The sequence below is a fragment of the Pogona vitticeps genome, chromosome 2 (genome assembly GCF_051106095.1).
Source record: "Pogona vitticeps strain Pit_001003342236 chromosome 2, PviZW2.1, whole genome shotgun sequence".
Classification (NCBI taxonomy): Eukaryota; Metazoa; Chordata; class Lepidosauria; order Squamata; family Agamidae; genus Pogona; species Pogona vitticeps.
In genome coordinates, this window is record NC_135784.1 from 124,898,891 (window position 1) to 124,925,899 (window position 27,009).

Below are 27,009 nucleotides of genomic sequence, written 5' to 3' on the forward strand. Positions count from 1 at the left end.
ACTCAGTAACTCTTTCTGGACATCTCTCTTTTTATTTGCCCAATCCAGTCCAATACCAACATTTCAGTTTAAAGCCCATTCTCCAAAACAATACAGTAAGTTATACCAGGCAATTAAGTACAATAAAATGTCAGGACTATTTTAAAGACCAATTTATTTCTTATAAATGCCAGCCAGAAATACAAAACATTTGAGAAAGAAATACGCTGGTGCCCCGCATAGCAACGTTAATCCGTTCCGGATTACTCGTCGCTATCTGGAAACATCGCTAAACGGAACTAAAAACCCCATAGGAACATATTAAACTTTGTTTAATGCGTTCCTATGGGGCAAAAACTCACTGTTCAGCGAAGATCCTCCATAGCACTGCCATTTTCGCTGCCTCGGTAAGCGAGGAAACCGCGTGAAAATGCTTGCGCCGGCCATTTTGGGCACCTGGCAGCCATTTTGGAACCACCAATCAGCTGTTCTAAAAACATCGCAATGCGAAGATCAGTAAGCGAAACGCTTACCGATCATCGCAATGTGATGTTTTCCCATTCAAAACATCGCAATGCGATTGCATTACCGATCACAAAAAATAGATCGCTATGGGGATTCGTTGTTAAACGGTGTGCTCGTTATGCGAGGCACCACTGTAAGCTGTAGTTAAAATTTATCTTTTTCATAATCAGCAGAATCTCTGTGTAACAAATAATTTCTCTTGCAGCTATGATTGTGGATCTTACGTATTGGAAAGCGTTTCTGTCTTCAGCAATGATGTGACAATGTATACACCACATATTTTTCTGCCCACTAAATTAACAAGATAATTGTTTTCAGATTGGGAAATTTATTTAAATGCCACATACAACAAAGGACTACAATCATTCAAAATAAGATTAAAATATTCATTCCACTTTAAAATTTTATGCTATAAGCATTAGTCATAACACTAACAAATCAACTCTTATTTGGGAAATTCTTCCAAGGTTGTATTTGGCAATCTATTCTGTGAATCATGGGGAGTAAGAATGCTTTTCAGTGTCGGCATAACTTTCATCATTAGGCTATGCTTCTCTACTAGCATAATGTACAAGCTGCAGCTTACTACAAGAAAAATCTAAAACACTGCACCACATAAATATCACGCAATCAATTTGGTGCATAAAATCATCATCAGAGATGCCATTTTTCATGCAATACTGCAAACTGGATAAATGAAATTAACAGTCCTCATGGCAGTAAGTCCTTTTTCTAGAACTCAACTGAGTAATCGGATAGGAAAGCATAAAAACATAATTATGTACTTTCTAATTAACAAGAAAGTTGATATAATTTCCAAATGAAATCGGATTCCTTCACAATTGGAAAATTGAATAACTGATAAGAGTTGAAGGATCAACCATTTTGATCTTCAAACAGTGCTACTTATTCTAAAATGCAAGGAGGTATCAAGTTAGTTTTCTGAACTCTCTAACCCTACAAATGAAAAAAGACTTTTCTATTTCCATTTTCTACACAGCAATAAAGCACAAGACTGCTTCAATACAAACAAACTGAATACCTTCCAGCAAAATGGCCAAAACTGGCAGCACTCCAGCAATGTACACGCATGTACTGCACTGACATAAGATTTGGGAGGGATGGGGAAATACTGTACATGTAAGCAGAACAAACCATCTTCTTACAATCATTCATATGGCCACTCTCTGTGGCAGCTCTGAACTTGCTACCACAATCGGTTCCTCCTGGACATCACTGTTTTCAACTGCTGCCATTTCGGAAGAGTTCTCTCCTTTCTCCACAGGCTGCTGGACTTCCACTTGGCCTTCCACTGCTCTCTCTTCAAAGATTCCCTGATCAGGCATAGCTAGTTCTTTAGTTGTTCCTTGTGCCTGCTCTTGTGCCTCTTGTATCTGCTGGTGTTTCTCTATAGGTTCATCTTTAGAACAATCTTCAGTGGGGCAAGCTCCCTTATCCCCTTCCAACTTAGCAATTTCATCAACTTCAGGGGTTTTGATCTCATTCTCAATGTTCTCTATAGCAGTACCTTCTGCAGCCCTTTCACCATCTGCCGCCTCCAAGGCCTCAGAGTCATCAACATCTTGTTCAGTGCTTTCATCTGTGAATGGGTCATCACCCTGATAAAAGGAGGAAGCATAGCATTATCAATGCTTGCTGTAGCATTATCTGGACCTCTTTTAGAGTGCTTCATACCTAGAATGCAGAAGTTTGCAACTGTGTAATTGAAAACTGAGAACTCTTGTTTCAAAGCAGATTAGCACAAACCTCTCCTTTGCCTCAAGCTACATACACTGAACAGACTACATTTTTAGTAAACTGCTTTACTTATGCCTGCCAGAATCTTCACTTCTATGGAACTATTTAAAAACTGGCAGTCTCCACTTCAAAAGAGTACAAGTGGAATGAAATTTGCCAAGTGTTCACTGTAGCATCAGAGAGAGGCAATGCTAAAATAGGAAAGTGGCAAGCCCTGAAGCAAAAATGCACTACTATGATCTCTGAAGGCTGCTCATTTTTTAAACTTACTTTTGAACACTCAGTGTAGCGGCAAGCGAAAAACACATTTATGAAATGACTAGTGATTGCTGCAACTAAGACATATTCAGCTGTCCTATCACTATTTCAAGTGCAAAGGCCAGATGCTGACAAATGGCTATAAGTTAATGATTGCTACTCACATTTTAGTAATTTTAATAAGCAGAACACTGTTTGTGTCCAATAAAAGTACATGAGGATTATACTAGGAATCACTCTTACAGAAGTTAGGGTAATCTTACGACTATGGTCAGGGTTCACTACTGACAACAATGAGGACAGTGCTGTTGCCTTGCCTCTGACTAAAATTTCTGTTCTTTACTAAAGAAAACATCATACAAAAAAGAAAATGTACACTATTGCTTCACCAGTTCTCAAAACCACTACCTGTCCTGTCCTGGAATACAAAGCTTAAAATTATTTCCTTCCTCTTGCAGATCCCTCATGTATATGATTGACCTGCAACAGGTATACAAGGGAAGAAGGCAGCATTCAAGGGGCAGAGATCTAGTGCAAATGCAAGTGACAATTCCTGAACTCCTACACACAGGAAGCACAGGAGAGCAGGTCCTCCTTCATCTGTGTCCATGGGGCCACTCACATGAAAACTGGGCTGATATTTCAGTTAGAGATTTCCGCTCCCAACAACATAGTATTTCTGTTTTATGGCCTAACTAGATCAAATTTAGACCAGACTAACTGCCTCCATGAAAGACCCATGCAGGTGAAAAACAACAAATGGTGTTATTTTCTCTGGCTGAAAATCAGCCAATCAGTTTCACTTAGGTTTTCAGTTTCACAGAGCTCCACGGGCTCTACCCTGCGATTGGGATTTGTCCATCAATCGCCAGCTTAAATAAAGGGTGGGGAGTAATTCTGAGTCCCCAGTTTGTGAGAGACTGTCATAGGCTTCCTCAGGAAGGCAAGATGCCACCATACATTATGGGAGGAAGCATCAGAGCAATGTTCAAGAACTATCTCTTGATGCCAACAGACTCAGCCTCCCTTCAGCCCTCCTTTCTTGGGCAAGGTGCTGAGAAGATTTTTGATGGGGCAGCTCTGGCATTACCTGGAATCCTCAGATTTCCTTCACCCCTTTCAGCTTGATTTTGCACCTGGGTATGGTACGGAGACTGCTGGGTGGGTCGAAGATCTCCTCCTGATGATGGACAAAGGTCAGGTGTCCATGCTGATTCTGTTAGACCTGTAGGCAGCCTTTGATACTGTTGATCATGAGGTGATGCTGAGGCACCTGCGGACCCTAGCAGGGGTAGACGGAGTTGCGCTTGAGTAGTTCCATTTTTGCCTCCGAGAGATCCCAGAGGGTGGCATTGGGCAACTGCTCATCTGCCCCAAGGGCTCTCTCATGTGAGCTACCGCAGGGTTTTTTTCTGTCACCCCTCCTGTTCAACGTGTATGAGAGGCCGCAAAGGGAAGACAGCCTCAGTGTACAGGTAATCAATGCCAACAACAGGCTGATGTTATCAGCTCAAAGGCTCTTTCACTAGGCCCAGAGAGCGGAGTCTCAGTTTTGCTAATGTTGCCTAGGAAAGACTGGACAGTTTGCATATGGTCAGTCTGGATAAGACCAAAGTGTTGCCAGATGAATGGGCTGGGGAGACATGTAATAAAGATGGCAAAGGCATGATATGCTCCTCATTAATTACGTTTGCCACAAGAGAGTCCCACTGAAGCTTGGGTTGCTCTGGATACCCAGGACACAGTAGCAGCCTAACTTACTCCTTTTCATCTTCACCTGGTCAGATGGTTACATTCCAGAAGTGAACCTCACCCATGGCCATGTGTCCTACACAGGCAAACCCTTGACAGACAAGCAGTCGTGTCCACGCGGGACCTTAAATGCCCATTTGGACAGATGCTGTTCCCATTAGGGGCTTCTCATCCCTTGATTTGGAAACCATGCTATCTTTTCAGCTCTCAGTCATGCATTGTCTGGAACAGTTGACATCAGCTGATGTCAGTCTTCTTCCGCAAGGGAAAAAGAGACGAGCAACAAATACACTGACTTGGAAATTGTGTTCCAGTCAGCACTGTTAACTTGCTATCAAAATCAAAGCAAAGCCTATATTTTCACTCAAAATGAAGTGCACCCCCATGCTGTGGGTAGGGAACGCCACACTTTATTACCAAACCAGATAATTCTGCAAATAATGCTTGCGTTGGGCCCAATGCTCCCTTCAGCGCAAAGCTGTTTATACTTTTTGTCAGATGTTAGTCCAAAGAACAGCAGCATCTCTTTTGTCAATTTGTCAGACTTCCATTTGAGTGTCTTTGGCTGCTCCCCATTAACAGCTAGAGATATCTTATATGCAGGCTAGTTGCTGCTAGTGTGAATATCCAACACATCTGGGGGGGGGGAGGGAAACTACTGGAAGTAACAGAAACTATTCTAGGTTCAAAGTATGCCTAAGAAAGAAAAGAAGCAACTCTGTTTCCCTCCATTTTATGACTGGCATATGCAGCACACAATGCAATTCTAATGGACTGCTCCATTAAGACCAAGCTGGAGCTCATGTTCCTTTGCTTTAAGAGAAAATTATGACTGAACAATGAATATCCTGTTTACTTACCTTGAGATACTTTTCCAGCATTTTCACAATGTGCTTGCTATTCAGGACACTTTTAGCTACATGGAAACTAGCCTTCTTGAAATGGTCAGCTGCCATCTACAAAAAACATATAAGAACAGTGTTTACTGACTTGAAGGAGGGGCTACTTCAAAGATGTTGGAAAGTGTATCAGAAGATACAGGAAAAAATGTATTGCTAAAGACTATTTGATGAAGCTTTTGCCTAGGCACCCTTATATCACATGGGCTATAATTAATATTCATGTGAGTTCTCTACCCATTGGATCTCCTGCTTTAGAAAGAGGTAGGGTAGAAGATTCCCGATGATGACTCCTTCCCTCTGCAGTTATCTGTATACCCCAAAATCTGTTTGAGCAGCTGCTAGGGTGGGTGTGTCAGAGGGCAACTAACTGAAACTGCTTTCCCTCTTTCTCTAACAGGAGCCTTTATGTATTTCAGAGGTTTATTCAACAAAAGCATGTATTTTGCTCATGGAAGGTCAACTCTGGATCCAAACTAAAATAATAAAAAATGGACCAAGCTTTTATAGATGAATACAGGAAACTGGTATGTATATGAAGTAAAATATTTCTTTTTAGGTGTTTCTATCATCAAAGTGAGCTTGCTTCACTATCAGCTAAACAAACTGACCTTATTCCAACAGTCAGTTAACAACTATTAAATACAAACAAGAATTATATTTAATAGTTGTTCCTTTCCTAAATACACTTATATAGATTATATAGTAACTAGCTTAACTGTGTGTGATTTCTAGATAGATAGCTATACATTACTGCTCTGACTGGATTGTACTTGTTTTCCATTTCTCAGAGTGGCATTTAAAAAAAAAACTATACTTAATAGAGATGGGGGTATTCGTATTATCTCTGCACAAGTGGCGTTAATGAGGGTCCAACCCCATGGGCCTGGATGGTCCACTCACCGATCCGCTGTGGATGGAGCGATTCTACGAATGGCTCCGCAGCACATGATCCGCTCGCCACTCCTGGCACGAGGTGGAAGGACAAGCCTCACTGCAAGGTTGAAGAGCAGCAAGCGGATTGCGTGCTGCAGAGCCATTCGTAGAATTGTGCCATCCGTGAATGGACCGGTGAGTGGACCGGACCTTCATTAACGACACCTATGTGGGAATATTCATATTCATATACAAATACCCCCATATCTAACACTTAATGATCTTTGCTTTACTATTGCCTGTTAATGATGTAAGATGTCTCTTTATTCATGTTTGTAGTTCTAAATATTGTTTTTTAATGATGCTAACCACGACTGTATACTCATTTTCAACTTTAAATATTGTCTTTCATTGTGTAAGTTGCCCTGGGTCCTTTTCAAGGAAAAATATTTTAAATAAAAAATTTTTAAGGAAGACAACTCTTTACATAAGAATAATTTCCTACTTTCACACAATGTAGTTTAACTTGTCTTTCGTGCAACATACATTATAAATATGTTAGATCTGATTTTTCTCCCAGCCACATTACAGTTGCTATTTTTGCACTTGAACAGCAATGACAGGCAGGTTACTTGTACATTTTATTTTTAAGAAGACACAGAAACTTCCTGCCACTTGAAGCAGACTGCCTTCTGGGCAGGGCATCACACATAGTTGATCTTACCATACAGTGAAATAACTACTCGACTGAATAAAGTATTCTACTTCACAAACAGTTTAGGATTTACAGCAACCTGAAGCTTTAAATCCCAAACTGGATTAAGGGTCAAGTTTGGAATATCAATCCAAAGAAGTAGTGAGCAAGATTGCAAGCCTGCATTCACTTGTTGAGGAATAAATTAGCAGGAACTAATTTGAAAAGCATGCGCTGGGCTGCATTCTGAAACTTATCTTTCAAAGTAATTAATTAGGATAATTTGAGGAAGTACAAATATTGCTTACCCTGCGATTCCTGTTGTGATCAACAGATTGCAAGTGCCTCTGAAGAAGATGCTGCTGTGCAGGAATTAGCATGTCACAAGCCATGCAATGAGCTGCTTCTATCTTTTTAAAAAAATGTTCCTGGCCAATTCCTGAAAAAGTGCAACATGAACTAGATATTGCCCACAAATGGGGAATACAAATAGTTCTAACAACATTTCTACCAACTGGCAACATTAACTGTTTTAAACAGAAACATCTAAGACATCACCAGTCACAACATTATGATATTAACACCACCACACAATATTCTAGGGTAATATGACTCAGATATATGGAAAGCTAACATCATGATAACGGCGCTGTAACATAAAATTTCCTGTGCATATCTTTCCTCCAACCTTGAAACCTTTATGAAAAAGTTGGATGTAAGGATTCTTTCAAAGTACTTAAAGGAAGTCTTTGTGAAGCAAGTCTCTCATGATCTTGTTAATTTCCTGCACTCCTATCTTTATGTCAAAATTAACTCTAGGTCTCTGGAATAAGCAAATCTTGCAGTTTCACCCTACCATAGCCTAATCACTGTCTTTTAAAGTTCTAGTTTCAATTTATATAAATTTAAAAAAAGCATGCACTAGGGTTGTGAAGAAAAAGACTGAAGTACCAATAAGTGTTACCTGTTTTTCTGTCCTCACAGCACAATCATTAATGCCTTCTACCTCCTTGATGATAATCCATATCTTGCTAAATCTTGTTTTAAGATTTGCACATGCTTTTGTGAGTTTTCCATTTAGGAACCAATGTTCTATATCTGTGGTTCCTAACCTTGGGTAATCCAAGTGTTCTTGGACTGCAACTCCCAGAAACCCTGGCCAGCACAGTTGGTGGTGAAGACTTCTGAGAATTGCAGTTCAAGAATACCTGGTTTACCCAAGGCTGGGAACCACTATTCTAGATGGTAAGTAATGAAGTAACAACGTCCAGGCTTATCTAAATAATATTTCACTTACCCTTAAAAGGGTCTGGTTTTGGTTTTGAGCCTTCTTTCTCTGTTAGTTCTTGTCTGCGTTTCCCTATTTTCTTATTTCTGTTCACAATATACTTCTGGGAATTAAGAAGAAAATACCAAGTTATTACATATGACTTCCACAAATATGAATGGAAAAGCTACACGACATACTGCTCACTCAAGTTCATGAATCAGTAACATTTCCTTCTTAAAGGTATGAATACTTTCACATATGCCACCGGAAATTCATTTTCCTCTATGGAAAAGCATAAAGCACAAAACACATGAAAAAAAGAGTGCTGTCATATGGCAACTGCTTTTCACAATCACGAAGCATGTTACAAATGATCTAGCAACAATTTACCACTGACAACATTTTAGGCAACAAATAATCCCCACCACTAAATGGTGAAGCCATTTATTTGACTGTCCAGTGGTTGTTCCATTTCACACAACTAGGAGTTTTAAAATTATGTACCTGTAGGAACTCTACAGTCTTGTCCGGAAGCTTAGTCCCAATGTATCGTAAGACCTCTTTGTGAAATTTGCTGTGCAGATGCTTCTCCATTTCTTCTTCATCAAAGCTTCTGAACTTGCACACAGAGCAAGCAAATTGGATTCTGAAGGAAGACGGTTGTTTTTATATATATTACATGCAACTCTGAAATAATTTACAAAATTCAACTCTTTGCAAAAGTATTATTGACTTTGTTGTACTGCCATAACCTAGGAAATGATGAACTAAATTCTAAATGTCTATGTCACTCCAATCCAGCACTATTTATTACACTAAAACTCACAATCTTTGCTATATTCCCAAATTGTAGCTACAGTCTATTTTGATTTGAAGGCTAGTAAGACTTCTATGTTCTCTTGTTGGTACTTTAAAATACAATAAACAAAAAACAAAGCTTATTGACATAGTAAGTTTTCACAGTACAGCAACATGGTACACTAGTTTGTAAAATTCTCTCAGCTTGACTCTGCCTAGATCAGCGAAGATAAAAGAATTTCTTGAAGAAGCAATAGACTACATTAAGTTTTTAAAAGCATGAGTAAGCATGAGTAAGTGGTCGGAATCCTATTGTGGAACTGTCACAGACTGCAGACATTTGGGAGGAACTATAAGCTTCCCATATCCCTCCACGTTCTGGGGGTCCCTAGGGATCCTCTTCATCTTGGGCATGCCTTTAGGAGCTGTAGAATAGGCTAGGGAACTTTCTAATGACTCCAAACTGCTGCTGGTGGTCCCAAGCCTGCTGGTGCAATCAGCAATGGTGATTTTCAGACATGAAAGAGTTTCCTCTCTCATTCTGCAGCTCCTGAAAACTTCCCCGGGATGAAGGGAATCTACATACAGTGGTGCCTCACATAGGGATGTTAATCTGTGCAGCAAAAATCGCTGCTAAGCGATTTCGTCGCTATGCGATTTTAAAAAGCCCATAGAAACGCAGTAAAACCTGTTTAATGCGTTCCTATGGGCTTAAAACTCACCTTAAAGCGAAGATCCTCCATACGGCGGCCATTTTCGCTGCTTCTTAAGCAAGGAATCCATCCCTACACACAGCGGGCGGCCATTTTTTTACCTGGCGGCCATTTTGGAACCGCCAATCAGCTGTTAAAAAATCATTGCTAAGCGAAACAGGGAACCGATCATCGCAAAGCGAAAAAACCCCATTTAAAACATCGCAATGTGATCGCTTTTGCGATCGCAAAAAATTACTATGTGGTTTCGTCACCCGTTAAGCAAGGCAGCACTGTATATTCCCAGAATCTGGAGGAGGGGCGGACCTTTTAATTTCCCTGGAATGGGCACAATGTGGCTGCAGCTCATGATGTCATCACAGTTGTATGGTCGTAACTTTTGCAACAGGATTCCAGCCAAAAAATCATAACCTCGTTCTATCACTTGCTTAACTAACCCTAACACACCACCATTGTTCTTGCTATCCCATAAATAAAGAGGAAGGTCGAAACTTTGACATCCTGAAGAATCTCATCCAGTCAATGTTTTAAAGGTTTAAAGTCCTTAGAAACAAAAATATGTATGGCAATATCAAAGTTCAGTTTTTGTTGCGATATCCACAAACAATAATTCTTTTACAGAACTGTAATAAAATAATATGGTACACAAAGTTGTTCAGGTGGTAGAACTGGCCAGGCCAGAAGCAGAGTGCAAAATCTGTCACTTGCCTGGCTGGCTTTACTCCTATTAGACCATGGGGGTTGCGAAGTGTTTTCTTGGAGGTGGACACAGTTATTTTAAGTTGCAATTATGGTATCTATTACATATAGTATAAACAATGCTGTTTTAGTTTAATTCTCTTTGCCCACAGATAGATAACTTTAATCTGAACCAAAACTGCAGGCAACCTAGTGTTGTTAGTTATTTCTGTACCCCTTTGGGTGGATTTACCTACAAAAGAACCGTTCTTGTTCACAGAATCATGAAGTTGGAAGGGGCCTATAGGGCTATTGAATCCAACTCCCTGCTCAATGCAGGAACACAAATCAAAAGATATCTGCCGGGTGGCTGTCTAAATTTCTTTTGAATGCCTTTGAATACCTTTGGAGGACTGACATCAGCCCTTTGGACCCAAGCGTTAGCACAGCTCAAAGAGGCCTAAATGAGATGAGCATGTGATACATGCCAGGAATGCTGACACCCAAGATAGTGGCAGAAATAAAAAGCTGCTGTTACCACAGCAGCGACATCTTTCGCTCTGCCTGAGTCTCCCCCTTTTCCAGGTGTGGGACTTGGGCAAGAAGATGCTTTCGGGCCTGCCTGAGTCATGGAGGAGGAAGGAAAGAGGGGGTCAAAGGTAAGGGAGGAAAACCAGGGAATGGGGCACAGGGGACTGTGGGAGAGGTCTTTCTTTGAGCTTAAGGGGGAGGGGTTCATCACTGAGAGGGCTTTTTTGGGGGGGAAGACATGAATGGAGAGTTGTCTCCACAACCCAAGAAATAAAACAAACTCAAAGTATATTGACATTTCCCCCCTTCTCAAATGTTACCAAGGAGACAGATTTCTAGCCTCCCATAATTATGTACAGTGGTGCCTTGCTTTACGATAGCCCCGCATTACGACGAATCCGCTTTATGACGATCTTTTTGTGATCACAATTGCGATTGCAAAACGATGGTCTAAATGGGGGGATTTCGCTTTGCGATGATCGGTTCCCTGCTTCAGGAACCAATTCTTCGCAAAACGATTATTTTTCAACAGCTGATCAGCGGTTTCAAAATGGTCGCCGGGTAAATAAAATGGCTCTCCGCTGTGTTTAGGGACAGATTCCTCGCTATACAGGCAGCTAAAATGGCCACCGTATGGAGGATCTTCACTGGATGGTGAGTTTTAAGCCCATGGGCTTTTTGTTTTCGCTTTACGATGTTTTCGCTTAATGGCCATTTTCCTGGAATGGATTATCGCCGTTAAGCGAGGCACCACTGTATTATTAAATTGTGAGCCCAGTAGCTTCGACTCCGCTGGGGAGTGCAGGCCTTTCATGTCCTCATGAGCAAGTGTGAGCCTCCAGGCCTGCAGCTTGCCTGTAGACTGGGGTAGAAAGGCAGACTGTGCCATAGAAGGTGTGCAGGTAAGCGTGGGGGCCTGGAAATATAAGGACAAGAGTGAGTTTGAAAAGGAGGAAGGCTGCTGGGCTGATGTGGTAGACTGGGAGGTGCTGGAAGCCCAGGAGGTGCCCATGGCAGCAGCACACTGAGGGCTGGGAGACTGTCGCCATGACTCAGGCACCAGCTGCTGGGAGGAATTCTTCACCCCTCTACAGCAAGCAGCACAGGTGTGCAAAGACCTTTGAGATGACCTCTCTGTCTTACTAAATGGTACTTCATACTTCCAGTTCTACATCTTTTAAAAAGCCAGAATCTTATTTGTTACTTACTGTGATGTAAATGCACTGCCATAAAACAAAGGAATAACAACATTCCACAATAACGGATACAGGCAGCAGTAATTCTTTATTGCAATTTATACTATTGCACTTATAACAGCATAACTAACCAGTAACACTCAGGACAACGTTACATATTTTCCAGTAAGTGGCAATAATAAAAATGGGAAAAAAGAGATATCTTAATGAAATGCAGAAGAAACACACAGGGAGCATGTATTCACACAACCCACCTTTCTCCCTGCTGTTTTTCCACTGTTATTTTGAGGCTCCCTATGGCACAAGAGATCCCTAGGGAGCCTTAGAACCTAATACCGGGGGATAGGAAAGTTTTATTCATATAAATTAAGTTTTACCAGTGGAAGCTGATAACATCATCAGTTCCTGCCACAAAAATTTATACTGGATTTTGCACATTGTTTTAGATTTGAGAGAATAATAAAATAAAGATACATCATGCCTTACTAAATTGAATGAACAAAACTGAAGATACAGTGGACATCTTCCATTAACTAAGCTGTGTATTCAATGACTACATGTCTGTTATTCAAGAAACGAGAACTGGAGTGCATAAAACTGTCGCAAATGGGCTTTGATCTGCTTAATTACCTGTCCACAGCACGGTCACGCATTCGATCCCTTTGTCTCTGTTTCTCTCTTCGTTTTGTCTCTTCATCCTCGTTCTCACAACCATCACCAGTTGCTACAAAAAGTTGTTTAAAGCAAGATATTAATTTAATAATAATCTTTTCACTTTTAATTCACCATTTCTTCTTTTTTTTGATCTATTTCATTCAGGACCAACTATAGATCTCAGATGACAACTGTAACATTAAGAAACTATTTCAGCCCAAGTACATCCAAACATCCCAATATTGACAAAAAATAACCCCCAAAATAGTGTGTTACTTGTATATGTGAAGTATAACTTAGTAAAATCATGTTCGAGTAACATCTAAGTGGACACTGCCATGTTTGAATCACCTAAGAACAGGCCTAAGCTACTTCAGTGTAATAATAAAAAGCACACATTATATAAGTTTCTTAATGGGCAATAAAATGACAAGCAACAGATGAGTGATATTCAATTTAATTACAAAATGTTGCAAGCAGAATTTTTTTTCCGTCCTTCAAACACAATTTGTGGGTTCCCAGAAAAATCAGGTTGGTCACTGCTGACATTTTATGGTCTCATTCAGAAGGCAGTTTTTACATTCTCTCGCATTAAATATTTTGTCTTTAATACATGGCTCCCAAGGAACAGACCACCGCAATTAGTTGTTGACATAAGGAATATCGCTCTGTTGTTTATATTATGAATAATCACTCTTAGAAGGTGGTTTGCAAATGCTGTAATACTAATCCAAACATTAACTTTAGATATTATAGACAGTCACTGTAGATATTATGAGTTAATTTGTATTTGAATGAACTGAATACAGGCCTAGTGAATGAATTTCACCCTACCTTTCCCCTTGAAAGCTTCACTCCCTTTCTTGTGCTCCTTAAAAAAGAAGGGGGAAACCACACAATGCCATTAATTCTTCCATTTCTAAAATGTTTCACACAAAATGTATTATATAACTATGTCAATAATAGAGATTGCACAGGTAGACATAACGAGGGTCCAGCTCCCTGGAGCCAGACTGTCCACTCACCCTTCCTCTGCTGCCAGGGGCTCTGCGCTCCCTCCCTATCACTCTGGAGCTCACGGTCTGCAAGCTACTCTTCAATCTGGCAGCAAGGCTCATCCTCCCCCCTCCTCTCTAGTTAACCCATCTCTAGTTAATAATAAAAAAATTCATTGTTTTAACTAACAGATTTTGGAAATCTGGATCTCAAGATAGCACTGGGAATACTGTCTTCTAAAGTATTATTGCTATGTTTGTGATATAAATTCATGCCTAGACATAATATGAGATATTTATTTAGAGCAGACACCAAAGGACTTAAGTTTCTTTAAAATATAACATTTCATATTTGAATGAAGGCAGATTCCTTCCAGGAGATATTTCAAAATTGTAACAAATACAAGGCAAGAACAAAGCCATTATTTCATGAATCTGAAAGCCAGGTCAGATGTTTTCATGGTAACGCCAGAATTTCCAGGGGGAAACTTTAGGATTCTTGTATGTCCTTTTCAAATCCACTTTAGAGCATATATAACATTGGATCAGGGCAATGATGTGTTTAAATTAGACATTCCTGCAACAGTACAATTTTTTTATTGGCTTGAGACATGAGAAAGACTGATCCAAAGATATATTGACTATAGATTACATTAGTGCTTAGAAAGAGCATAGTTTCATGTGTGTGGAAGATCACTTACCCTGTTTCCCTGAAAATAAGACCTAACCTGAAAATAAGCCCTAGTATGATTTTTCAGGATGTTCGTAATATAAGCCCTACCCCCAAAATAAGCCCCAGTTAAGTGAAATCCTACCCTCCACCATTGTGCAGCCACCAGATGAAGATGACATGACTGTATTTGAAAAAATGTAGATTGTTGTACATGAAAAAATAAAACATCCCCTGAAAATAAGCCTAATGGTTTTTTTTGAGCAAAAATTAAGACCCTGTCTTATTTTCGGGGAAACACGGTAGAAGCCTACGTATGATTTTCTCTATTGCTACACCGACTCTCATTTTCTTACATGCCTTGTTGGACTAACCCCGATAATTATTCCTTTTTAGCTATATGACCACACTGTCCTTGAAATTGGACTGCATTACAAGATAAAATTAGAATATTTTTTCTCCTTTTAAGTCTGATTTTCCCCTTTCATCCTCAGTGCTTTAAAGTTCTTGAAACACTGGTTGAAGTCAGTCACAACTAGAGTTGACCCACTGAACTAATGGGGGGTGTGATCCATTAACACCTATGTACATTTCACTTATTTAATAAGCTTCCTCTAATTGTAACTTATTACTAGATTTCAATCAGTATCAGAGAAATGCCCATGTATACTTTATTATGGCTTGAGGAAACAAAGTTCTTTTATAGCAGATTAAAAAAATTCTGGACCCTAACTTGAATAGGGAGAAAGGAACCAGTTTATAATACAATCTATTTTTAATCTTAGGTGGAGCCACTGTAAATGCACCCAGTAAGGAAACACCAGATACATTTGCAAAATTATGTTATTTAAAATCATTGGGGAAAGCTACTTACACCTTTATCTCTTTCATCTCCTGATTTATTCTCTCCTTCTCCATCATCTGTCAAATGCATAAGACATACTGTGTGAAAAGCACTTCCTTTCTGTACAGTCTTAAACAGCAGTACTGTTTCATAATAGAGAAAAAGCAACATTTAAATTCTAAGACTGTTCCCAGATACTGATAAATGAAAATACATTGGAAAGAGAAGAGGGGCTGCTCAGCTCTAAAGTGTTCCAAGAACTCACTCTGCACAGATGCAAACATAACTGTGTGAGCCAGAGATCGTGATGAAGAACTGAAAACATTTTGATGGATTTAATTTTCCTGACTGCTTCCTCTTTTACTAAAGGGATTCATGGTACTCATTTCTGTAGTAAAATGAAACTACTGTAAAAGTACTGAATTTCACCACAGTATTTCAATAACATTAGGATTTTACAATGGCATATTATATGAAGTGATCAAAAGCCTTATGACAAAAGCTGGCACCATCATTCTCCAAATGTTGCTGGATTACAACTTCTATCACCTCTAGCAAGCGTTAATTGGTTGGGGTGGCAGTGCAGCAATGTTTATAAGACCAAAGTGTACCTAGTTCTGCCTTATACTGAAGAAAAGAAGACAACATGAGAGTCTCTATTAAAAGGCTCAAGGCAAAATTAGACTGTTACCATTGTCTGAGTCATCTCTTTCACTTTCAGTCTTTGGCTGTTTGCTGTCTGGTTCATCCCCACCATGGAACTGTTTGCGTTTACGCAATCCACCTTCATTATCTGAACGACCACCGAGACGACCACGGAATGCTCTCCTCTTTGGCTAGAAACATATATTGAACAAAAAATTCTTGGCTAGTTTATCAGTGTCATGTAACTACCTTAGAGTGTTTCACAATTTCCTACTACATCTGTCCTCTTCCACAAAAGCATATGTATGATACCATCTCTTTAAATCAAAGTATTGCTAAAGTAGCACCAATACTTCCTTGTCTCAAAGTAAAACATCCTTGCATAACACTAGTCTCAGCTCCAGTGAGACTGAAATATCTAAAGAACCCTATTCCTGTCAAAATTACTTCCCACTTCCTGCAACACAAAGTAAAAAATATCTTAACAACAATCTACATGGCAATGACACCATCTTCATTTTTGTTAATAACAAAAGCAATCTTATATACAAAGAGGAACTATTGAAGCAGATATAAACATTACATTTCCTAATGTTAGCATGTTAAACTTACTCTGCCACGAGACCTCCCAAAGCCAAAGGGCATGTTCCCAGGAAATCTTCCCATTCCTGTTCCAGGCATTCCCATCATGCCATAATCATAATCCCCGTAGTTGCCGAAGTCTCCATACTCTCCATAATCACCATAATCTCTATACTCAGGGGTGAGTGCTTGGGAAAATAGTGATGGAAGCCTGTTATGGCCAGGCCCCCCCATATTCCTCCCGCCCATGTAATTCATCTCATTCCATCGTGTAGACAGCTGTTCTGTACTTGATGGCCTGAAGCGATCACGACTGAAAGTGTTTAGATGCCCTCGATTCTGGACCCTCCCTCTAACAAAGCCATAGTTGTTTCCTCTGTTGCAGGGCTGATCTCTCTGGTTACCAGTACCATCATAGTGGCTTCCAAAAGAATCATTCTGATCTGATCCAACTTCATTATAGTCATAGCTGGTTCTGTACAGGTCATGATCAGGCACCGAGGCTCTAGAGTCATAGGACTCAAAAGACTCAAATCTGAAAGAGCTGCATCAAAAGCAAAGGAACTGAGTCAGTATTTATAGAAGGCTTGGCTGGTAGACTTAACACAGCTACACACTGACGCACACTTTAGGTGTCACAGTTTATTTACTTCTTTAGTTCATTGTCCAGTGACAGCATACATGTTTTTCATGCAGAAGGTCCCAATACCTAGCATTTTGGTTGAAAATTATCTCAGTTGATAGGGCTGGGAAGGGAGCTGTCCCCAAGCCTAGAAAGCTGTTGCTAGTCAGAAGAAACAACACTGGACTAAGCAGAGCTAGGTGAGGCAGCTTCGTATATTCACTCTACTAGAAGTAACAAACTACAAAGGATGGGATTTTCACATTTGCTGGACTATAAATGGCATTCTCCATTCCTGGAATGCTACCCACCTTACATGTACCTTACAAATATCTGAATGTGATGCTCCTGGGAGAAAGGCCTGAATTAGAAGGTGCTGAGACTTAGGTGGACTAAGCGCCACTCAAGCTTCCTTTTCAGAAAGAAAGCTCCCAACTAGAACTGGGGCAGGAACAGGAAATGACAATCAGATGGAAACAATTCTCCTAAGTCTATCAGGCAGCCCTCCTTCCTAAATTGCACAATGTAATTTAAACAGTTGTGAAAATCATGTAACAAATTCCTGAGGTTCATGAAGAACAGAACAAAAATACGAAATGGCTGGATCAACCAGGACCACGTGGCTTACAGACATGGAAGAACACCAAGTGAAATCTCATTTTGGAATCTGAGTTACTGCTGTGGCCTACAACAAGATTAGGCAACAAATATTCCCTCAAACAGCTTTTTTTAAATCTTTGCATCAAAGACATGCCATCTAAAACAAGCGTATAGGAGTATCAAAATAATAGGAAATATTATGTACAGTCAAAGAATGTTGTTCTGTAAGTTCTTGAATTCAAGTTCACTTGAACATGAAACACAGCTTTGTTTAAGAAACAAAGAAAAATGCAGTCACCTTCCTTGATCTTCCACGCCTTCCCCAGCAGTGCCACTGCTTTCCTTTGATAGCATATCCAGCCGCTGGTTTATTTTTGCTATGATAGAGTCATTGTTTTCTGAGCCCACTGCCCCAGTATTATAATTTACAACAGGCATACCAGTGCCCATATCGGCACTCATTGTCATATCAGCAGTTTTAGAAGTGTTCCAGGTAGTTGTTGCAACAGCAGCAGCATCATAGTTGTATGCAGCAGTTACAGAGGAGTCGTTGGTTTGGGCACTGTAATAATCATAGCCTTCATATCCTGGGAAACAGAAAAAGCAGTACAGTCAACAAAAATGCCAAGACTTCAAGTTCCCAAACTTATACCTAATTCTATGGAAATCACCACCAAACAGAAAAATTGTACACCTGTCAGAGATGTGAACTTATTGTGTCACCACTGTTCAATGTTGTAAAGCTGTATTGCTTCAGTAATATATCCACTCTGGGTTGCATCAGTCCACGAGACTGAGCTTTCAGACTTTTCAATCCTGTCTTAATTCTCTTTAACCTACCCTATACTACCTGAACAAAGGGCAGAACACAAATTATACCAAAGCACTACATCACACAAGCTGAAATCCTGTTGCTTAGCACAGTAAATTGCAACTGGAGTATGCCCACTGAATCAATGGAACTTACACAGAAGTTCACTCACCAAATCTCCACTGATTCAATGGGACTACTCTAGACATGAACTTACAACACTAAGCAACAGGATTTCAGCCATTGCATCATAGGGTAATGTTTTAATGTTGCCCTGAAATACTTATTACCAAAGGCTGTGGGATTGATGGGAGAAAGTTCTCCCTCTGTGGACAAGCAGTATGGGGTGCTGCCTCACAAAGTTGGAAGTGTGCTTTCTCAACAGGCTAAAATGCTGCCTAGCTCTGTTATTCTGTATCATCAAATCAGAACTGACTTATAGCAACCCTAATAAAGCTTTCAAGATAGTTGAGATATGTAATTAGTTTTACTAGTTCCACACTTCCATAGCTCCCCATCTCTCTTTTATTCCTAATTTCTTTCATTCCAACCACCCTTCACCTTGATCCTTCCACAAAATTTCCTCCTCTCACCTGATACAGCAGACATGCGTACTTTTCGAGGTCCGGACTTCTCCAGCCACAAGATTTCCAATCGACTTGTGGCTGGAGAATCAACCTACAGACCAGAAGGGGGTAGGAAGGCTTCAGAAAGGTAAGTTTTATTAATTTTAAATTTTTGTGTGGGGGGGGGGTTTCTTGGGCCAGTTATGGATTAAATGGTTTTCAATGCATTTCTATGGGAAATGCATTTTCGACCTACAGACTTTTTGAACTATGAAAACCGTTCCAATATGGATTAATTCCGTAGGTCAAGGGTCCACTGTAACTGCTTCATGCCTTTCTCAAATTTTGCTCTATATGTTCCTTCCCCCACCGCCACTGTTACAGTTATAGCACAGTCTTGGATTTCTCCACTATCTTTTATGGCTTTCACTATCATGTCTGAAAACATCTTAAAACAAATTTCTAGTCTCACGACCAATCAACCAACCAACCAACCTTGCTGCTGGGAAGGTGGGTGGGTGCTTCGCCCAGAGAGCAACATGGCTCCGGCAGCAGCAAAGCAGCCCTTCCTCCAACCCTCCCCCCTGCCTCTTCTCTCCAGACCTTTGCTTGGTAGCCAAGCAGCCCTTCCTTGCAGGCTCTGGGGAGGCGATCCCTGGCATTACCTTCGCCTTTCCCCAGGATGCGGCAGCACAGGTTCTGCAGGAGGACATTGGGAGACTTCTGATCCAAGCTCCCCATCCTGGCACTGGCAGAGGGGAAAAGGTGCACCCTCACTATCGGTCCCCCACCCCAACTTCCGAGGGCCGCTTTTACCCCGTCCTATCTTAGCCTACCCTGTTATTTAAGGTGCCATTTTACCAGAACTGCCAAAGGAAACAGGAAGGGAGAGGGGCAGGGAAACAACCAGTTTTCAAATGTGCCCCCCCCATAATGCCTCGCAGCTCGAGCGGTGTAACACTGCACCCTTTACGTCACGCAACCACCGAAATGCGGCCAAGAGGTTCCATGGCATCAATAAGCACTGTCATAAAACATGGGACGGGGGGATGGGAGAGAGTACTTCTGCGTCAAATTTCCTTCTCAAGCCGCCTCCTGACGTCATGATCAGTCAAGACACTCTTCCCTTGATGGGGCCAGGATTAACAAAAATGGGATTCTCACTCGGAAATTTGCCATGCTGTTATGTCACTGGCCATGGCATAACATCATTACCTTTAAATTCTTGGCGCGGGAGTGTGTAACATAAAGGCTTCAGTTGACCTACTTCCTTGTTCCGTGACACGCCCACCGCACATCTGTGCAGGGGGCGGAGATCCATATCTGCGGCCCAGTTCCAGCAAGCCCACGGACCAGCCCCGGGCTGGGGGTTGATGACCCCTGCTCTAAACTTCTTCCCTTCTTTTACTCACCCCCCACACTCTACCTGCTAGCAAACCAGCACTGTTCTGAAACCTGCCAGGCTTCCACTGCCACACATCCTCTTTATTAGTCACTCCCATCACATCTTCCTCTCTCCCAAATTTTCTGGCCCACTTTGCTCTCTATGTTCTGTGGCTACTACTGTGCATGTAAAGTCCTAAGTCGGTCTCTGTTTAGGGAAGGTTATCTCTTCTCTTTATGTTCTTTTCCCCAAGTTTATTTTTGGTTTTTTGTTACTTCTGCAGACCTTTGGGTTTCCCCAAGCTGACACCTCTTCTCTAGTTTACCAAGTGATCCTGTGTAGGACCAAGTGCAGCAACAGAAGTTATTATATGAATTCAAGCACCATTTTATATAGCTGCAATACCGTTATTAATTCTCTCTTATGGGTAAACTGACAGGATGCCCAAAATAATATGGGGGGGGGAGAGAAAGACCCTAGATGAAGCAAGTACAATCTAAATACATACCTTGCCAGCTTGCTGGGTTTGCAGCATAAGCACCTTGTAGAACACAGAAACACAAATTAAGCATATCAATCAATATAATTTTACGATGATGTGAGGTTATTATTTTGGACAAATTATATTACACATGTCTGATTAATCAGAAACTATCTGAAGATGGATTAAGATCTGTGTAACTATCAGACAAGTTCTTCCACAAAGAAAACAATAGGACATAAGCAGCATGTTAATGAGGTAAAATTGCAATTAGCAAGAAATAATTAAAGTACTTTATTTTACACAAGTCAAAGTTACGATTTACTGACATGTTAATTTTACAAATTTGACATATACAGCATATAAAAGATTTCTGAAGCTGTAATTTATTAAGTAATAAGTCTAAGTTTTAAAAATGACCCTTCATAATCTACTCAGTAAGAAAAAATGTGCAGTTAAATAGGTTTTTGTGATTCATTTTTAATATTGTTAACTGTAAATATGCCATTTTTCATATTATAATACACAGCCTCTTTTTCTTGTTCTATTTTTTTTATTACACTGGATCATGACTTACCTTGAGTACTAGTAGTCTCATTGCCCCAGGCACCATAACCTGTAAGACAAATATTTAATGGCTCATTAACTCATACAAAAACTCCACAAATGACTTTGTTTTGTTTCTCTAGATCTCTTCTATCTCTAGAAGGAACAGGAATTTTCTTCCTGCTCAAGTTTAAATGACTGTAACTACTGTTATAGCACAATCTCTTCAGCCATTCAAAGCATGTGGAAAACCCCTGGCCCTCCAGATGTTTTTTGTGAGCTTCCACTACAACAACTCTCACCAGCCCTAGCTGCAGTATACATGGCTGGAGAGGCAAACATTTTCCACAACTGATGTAGATATTTCTTCCCAATGTGGCAACTGTCTGTTAAGTCTGTTGTAAGTATCTTCTTAAGGTAAAAAAAAAAACACCATTACTGATGAGGTGCCTCAGAAAGAAAAAACAAACCAACAATTAAATCTTTCCATAAGCCTATGCACACATCAAGCCTAGTCCTGACTTTTGTAATTACATTGGTTCGGAGCTCCACATTACTCATGAAGGACAGATGGAAACAGAATATAAGCAAGACTAACAAATCTCATCAGGAGCAAGTTTTTTTTTAAAAAAAAAAAACTTTCCCTTGTTATCAAATGTTGTTGGGTTGTTGTTTTTTGAGACAGAAAGTCAATTTTACAGGCTAGGTAACTTCTCTAATTTATTCTCGAAGGCTCCAATTGTTGTTCTTTCACCTGCAGACTAACATTTTCTATGGCACATTCTGTGTGTGGATGATCAGATTGCATTCTATTACATCATATATTAACAGTACAGCTATTTGCGGTTCTCTCTCAGGCAGTGATAATACTGTGAAAATATTTCCAAACATGTCTATTTCAGTCTACATTTTCTTTTATGTTTTCAGAAGGAGTGAAAATTGGTTGACAAACTACATACAGTAAAAAAAGCTCACTATATTTTTCAAGAAAAAAATAATTTTATGCAATAATGTAAGTTTAGAAATTCATCAATGACTGTGAAGTTCCAAAATTGTAATTAACTTTTAAAGGTAAATACCGCCTTCTTATGTTTCATCAGCATGTATATATGTGTGTGGAAAACTGACTGCATGTCTTGGTCCTCCTTCTCCAACCACTGCACACCTGCTGACCTCCAATCTTCAATCAATGTAAGAGGAGACCACAAACACAGGGACTGAACATATGACTGAGAATATTTGTATGACTACTTATATAGAGTGTTTATTCTCTACTTCTGCTGAGTATACAAAGACTGGAAACAGAAACAGAAGGTTTTATCTTCCTCTTCTTCCACACATGGACAGAAAACAATTTACATCCAGGAAGTAGGTATTTATTGATACTCAATTCTTTAGCATATCAATATTAGCAAACATTTTAAATTCTTTTTAGAATATAAAGGAGAATGTGGGTAATGGAATACATGCCTGGAAATATTTAAAATACTGGTTAAACTACTTCTGAGTACTTTATATAGAAAACCATGAGAAAGGTTGCTGTAGGTTAAATTGAAAGCACACAATACTTTTTATTTTTATAGTTTTGAATTCAAATACATATAACATTAAAGCAACATTCTATGTTCTGCTTGATATTTTCTTTAAAGTAACTCATATTGTGTACTTCTGGCTATATAATTTGTAATTAACAACATCTATGTGCTGCCTATTAATTAAGATTGTCAGGCAGCTTAAAGAATAAAATCCTGAAATTTAAATGTAGCATTAAAACCATTAGCAGAGGATAAAGCAACTATAAAACTCCAAGAAGCACCAGAAATTTCACAGTTGTGATACCATATACAGTACAGGTACCTAAGAGAATGCAAGATTTAAAGTTAAATAATAACTCTGCTGGCAACTCAATTCTGACTTACAGTAACCCTTTTCAGGGATTTCTAGGTAGACAATACTCAGAAGTGTTTCTCAGGGCCCCCTGGGACTAAGCTTGCCCAAGGCCACAGAGACTGGCTCTTCTGGGATGCACAATGAAGTACAGTATTCAACTCCCAACCTCTAGCTATGCAGCTGGATACATAATTCAATGAGCTATCCAGCCAGCTTTAAAATTACAGTGGGGTCTTGACTTGAGAACTTAATCCGTATTGGAAGGCGGTTCTCAAGTCAAAAAGTCTGTAAGTCAAGTCTCCTACAGTGCATTGAAAACCGATTAATCCCGTAACAGGCCGTTTTTGTTCCATTTTGGGTTTTTTCTGGTCTGTAAGTCAAATCTCAGTCTGCAAGTCAAACCTAAATTTTGCGGCCAGAGAAGTCTAACTCAAAAAGTCTGTAAGTCAAGGGTCCACTGTAAAAGGCATATGAAAACAAAAAAGGTATTCAACTGACGTTATAGCAAGCAGAAACAGGTTCCAGCCTTTCTGAGGAGAACACAAAATAACTGGGAAACCACCTGGTTATGAAAAATGCTCTTCCTAACAACCATCCAACACCCAACTCAGACCAGCTATCCAGAAACATCTTTGTTGATATTTATAGAAAGCTACTAAGAATTCCAAAATAATCAAACGTCATATTTCACTTTTTCTTCTCTCAGCAAAGATAATCATACTAGGAAACAAAAACAGTTTCAGTTCCAAAACTTGGTCCAATTCCTGATTAAAATGTATGGAGAAAATCAACTTCAGCTAAGAGTTTCTGAAGCTGGCCATCAACAACTTACTTAAGCACAAAATCCAGAAGTATGATGTTAGCAACTGACTGCAGCGCCTCACACTGTCCAGATTAGGATACTTCAGGCTCAATAAGCTTGTTATTTCTTTTGACACCACCCTTTTTAAAGGAATTTACATCCTCCTGGGACCCAGACAGGCATCTCTCCCTAACTATAGTAAGCCAAGAAGAGCATGAGTTGAGCTTACAGATAGTTGACTAAACAGGGTCAAACACTCTGAAATATTTGTTTCATAAAACTGCTTGAAAAAACCTGCTAAATGATCCAGCAGATTCAGAGCCAGCCTGTGGGGCCTTGGGCAGGCTGCACAGTTCAAGCCATAGAGGAAAGGAATGGTGAAACAGTTCTAATTTCTCTCTACTGTACAAAGAAAATTCTGAAAAGGCTCACTAAGTCAAAGTTGTCTTTTAAATAAAAGTCTCCAGAAACTCTAATTAGCTAGCATTTCTTGCTGCTATTAAGATGATATCAAACTCTTGCCAATTTAACTACTGATCATTACAAGGTATTCCAGGAGAACACAATCTAGCACATGTCCAGCCCTGTATTACACCACAGAGAAACTGCCATGATTTTTACGTCATCAAAAGTTATGTGACAAAGAAATTAACAAAATCAGCACATGAGTGAAAATGACCAGTGTTTTTCAAATCACAAAACTGCCTAAATTCTTTCTAGCTATAAAAATAAGAAGTCATGTACCACTTAAGCACATTTCATCATGGCGTAAGCTTTCAGGACTACATCTTACTCTACCAAAGATAGCTGGGCTGACATATTCCCGAGTATGTGCCATTAAAATAACTGTTATAGTAATCCACCTGGGATGTAACCAAGGAATGTGTCACTGTGGATCAGACCTCTCCAGGAATGAGTGCAGCTGGCTTCAACCTGATAAACATCTAGACATTTGGAATTTCATAGAGTATGTTATTGCTATGCTGAAATAATCTACTGTATTCCATGCACTACCACAACTCAAGTGTCAGGAACACTTTTATAAAACAGGGCCATGTTCTGGTCATGGTGACACATTCTTTAGTTGCATCTTACCTGAATTACTCCTACGTACTGTACTGCTGTTTAAAAAAAAAATTGAGAAACTTCAGCAGGACCAGGATACTGCAGAAAGACTCATGACCAGAGTTAATTACAGGGAAAGCCAGAAACGCCTTGTTGTGACAGCCTAACTGGTTACCAGGACATTTCTGAACACAATTCAAAGTATTGATGTATAAAGCTCTAAATGATTTGGAGCCAACCTATCTGAGAAATCAATATCCCCTTCTCAACCCTGTCAGACTTTAAGATATTTGGAGCACTCCTTTCTCTTAGTGCCACAATCAATCAGGACATGGGAGAGAGCCTTTTCACTGGCTGGCTGACCTATGCTATGGAACTCCCTTCCACAAGAGACCCCTCAGGCTTTCTCTTGAGGTAGGCTTTACTGTATTTTTTTTCATGTACAACAATCTGCATTTATTCAAATACAGTCATGTCCTGGTTGCTCCACAATGGTGGAGGATGAAATATCACCTAACTGGGGCTTATTTTTGTGGTAGGGCTTATATTATGAGCATCCTGAACAATCATACCATGACTTATTTTCAGATTAGGTCTTATTTTCGGGAAAACAGGGTAATTTTTAAATTACAGTCAATATTTTTGACAATGAACATGTTTGTTCTTAACAGTGCCATTTATTGTATTTGTAGCTGTTTTAATGTTGAGGTCATTTGTAAGCCTCCCATTGGTCCTTCTACAGGAGGAAAGACAGGGCAGAAAATAAATACTGTATGTGTACCAGAGATTATCTAACTAATTTAAAGGCCTGGGTACAATGGTACATTATTGGTTTAAACAAATTCAGTGCTGACTTCTATCGAAACAGAACCGCTTTGCATGACGACATTTTCAAGGACGCTACTACAACCATTGCCTCTTGGAGGGCTGAGAACTGAAGGCACCGTATCAAAACATGAGCAACTCTGGAGAGAGAAAAATATTGGGGCTACTTCTTTCCCCACACATACACCCCGACTTCCGTCTCACATTTTTTTAATGAGAAGGATGGCCTTCAGACATTTTAACGGGTTTTCAAGGCCCCCAGGAACGAAAGGTCCATTTGCAACAGTATCTGTCGCAAAACGGCAAGAGGACCAGGAGCTTTTACTACGAAGGTAGGGACAGAAATGATGCTTGAAAACCCAGCCGAGGGTAAGACCCTATACGTAGCTCCACAACCTAGGAGACTAGGAAGCCGCAAGACTCGAGGCCTGGCGCACCGTGAGCTGCGAGGCTCTCCCCTCAGGGACAAGCACTCCCACCCACCCCCCGCAGGAGAACGAGGAGGAGGAGCGCCCTCATCGTGAGTAAAGGGGCCCTCTCGACGCCATTTTGTGTCGTCTTTGGAAATAAGCCCTAGTCCCGCCTTTCTCGCAGGTCTAGGGTATTAAATGACCTGCCCCGCCCCGGCCAAGCCACTCTTCCAATCACCAGGCGAAATGCAGTGAAAGACAAGCACAATGTCCAATCAACGCAGCTAATCGCTCCAAAGAGAACGAGGAAGGCAACGAAAACTTGGTTCTGCAACTCTGTAAACCAGACGCGGCCCTTGTAACGGGCCCGAAGCCTCCCCCACACTTTCAGGGGCTCGCGTTGCACCCGGTGCGCTCGCCACAAACACTCACCATAACCCTGATCCATGGTTCGCCCTCGCCGTCAAGCAGCCACCACGCACGGTAATCTTATAACCTGACGGCGTCAGAGTCGTAAACCGCCGCCGATTGGCTGCTGCTGTCAACGAGCGCGTTTCTATGGGCTGTAACCTCGAAGCCCCGCCCGTCGAATGTCCACGAATAAGTATTCCTCGCGCCTTCCCCCGCCAAGTCCGCTTTCATTGGCTTCGGAGGTAGACGCGGGGAGGAGCGGGTGAGCGTGCGCGCGTG

General features: G+C 40.4%; 1 protein-coding gene and 2 long non-coding RNA genes across 4 annotated transcripts; 2 read left to right on the forward strand and 1 right to left on the reverse strand.

Moving 5' to 3' along the window:
* Positions 1-137: 137 nt before the first annotated feature.
* On the reverse strand, positions 138-26,962 carry AKAP8 (A-kinase anchoring protein 8). 2 transcript variants are annotated; one of them, XR_013541967.1, is made up of 15 exons: positions 26,752-26,962; positions 21,359-21,397; positions 20,809-20,841; positions 17,838-18,126; positions 16,348-16,861; positions 15,782-15,926; positions 15,121-15,167; positions 13,416-13,452; positions 12,558-12,651; positions 8,516-8,657; positions 8,039-8,132; positions 7,050-7,180; positions 5,133-5,228; positions 3,611-3,802; positions 138-2,123 (listed from the first exon to the last, which is right to left on the reverse strand). XR_013541967.1 is itself a non-coding variant. In XM_020796304.3 (14 exons), the coding sequence occupies exons 1-14, from the start codon at positions 26,765-26,767 to the stop codon at positions 1,677-1,679; spliced, it is 2,124 nt and encodes a 707-aa protein (XP_020651963.3). In that variant the 5' UTR covers positions 26,768-26,962; the 3' UTR covers positions 138-1,676. The 2 variants fall into 2 exon arrangements, 1 of the variants encoding a protein (XP_020651963.3); XM_020796304.3 differs by lacking the exon at positions 3,611-3,802.
* On the forward strand, positions 5,579-12,972 carry LOC144586890 (uncharacterized). The gene is made up of 4 exons (XR_013541969.1): positions 5,579-5,698; positions 10,786-10,859; positions 11,323-11,385; positions 12,747-12,972. It is a non-coding gene; the product is annotated as an uncharacterized LOC144586890 (long non-coding RNA).
* Positions 18,939-21,651, forward strand: LOC144586891 (uncharacterized). Its single transcript, XR_013541971.1, has 2 exons — positions 18,939-19,064; positions 21,471-21,651. It is a non-coding gene; the product is annotated as an uncharacterized LOC144586891 (long non-coding RNA).
* Positions 26,963-27,009: the final 47 nt, after the last annotated feature.

Coding starts and splice junctions, on each gene's coding strand:
- AKAP8 (XM_020796304.3), bottom strand. Junction 18,127..20,808: donor AAACCCAGCAAGCTGGCAAG/GTATGTATTTAG, acceptor TCTGTTTCCCAG/GATATGAAGGCTATGATTAT. Junction 2,124..5,132: donor TGCTGGAAAAGTATCTCAAG/GTAAGTAAACAG, acceptor TCCTTTTATCAG/GGTGATGACCCATTCACAGA.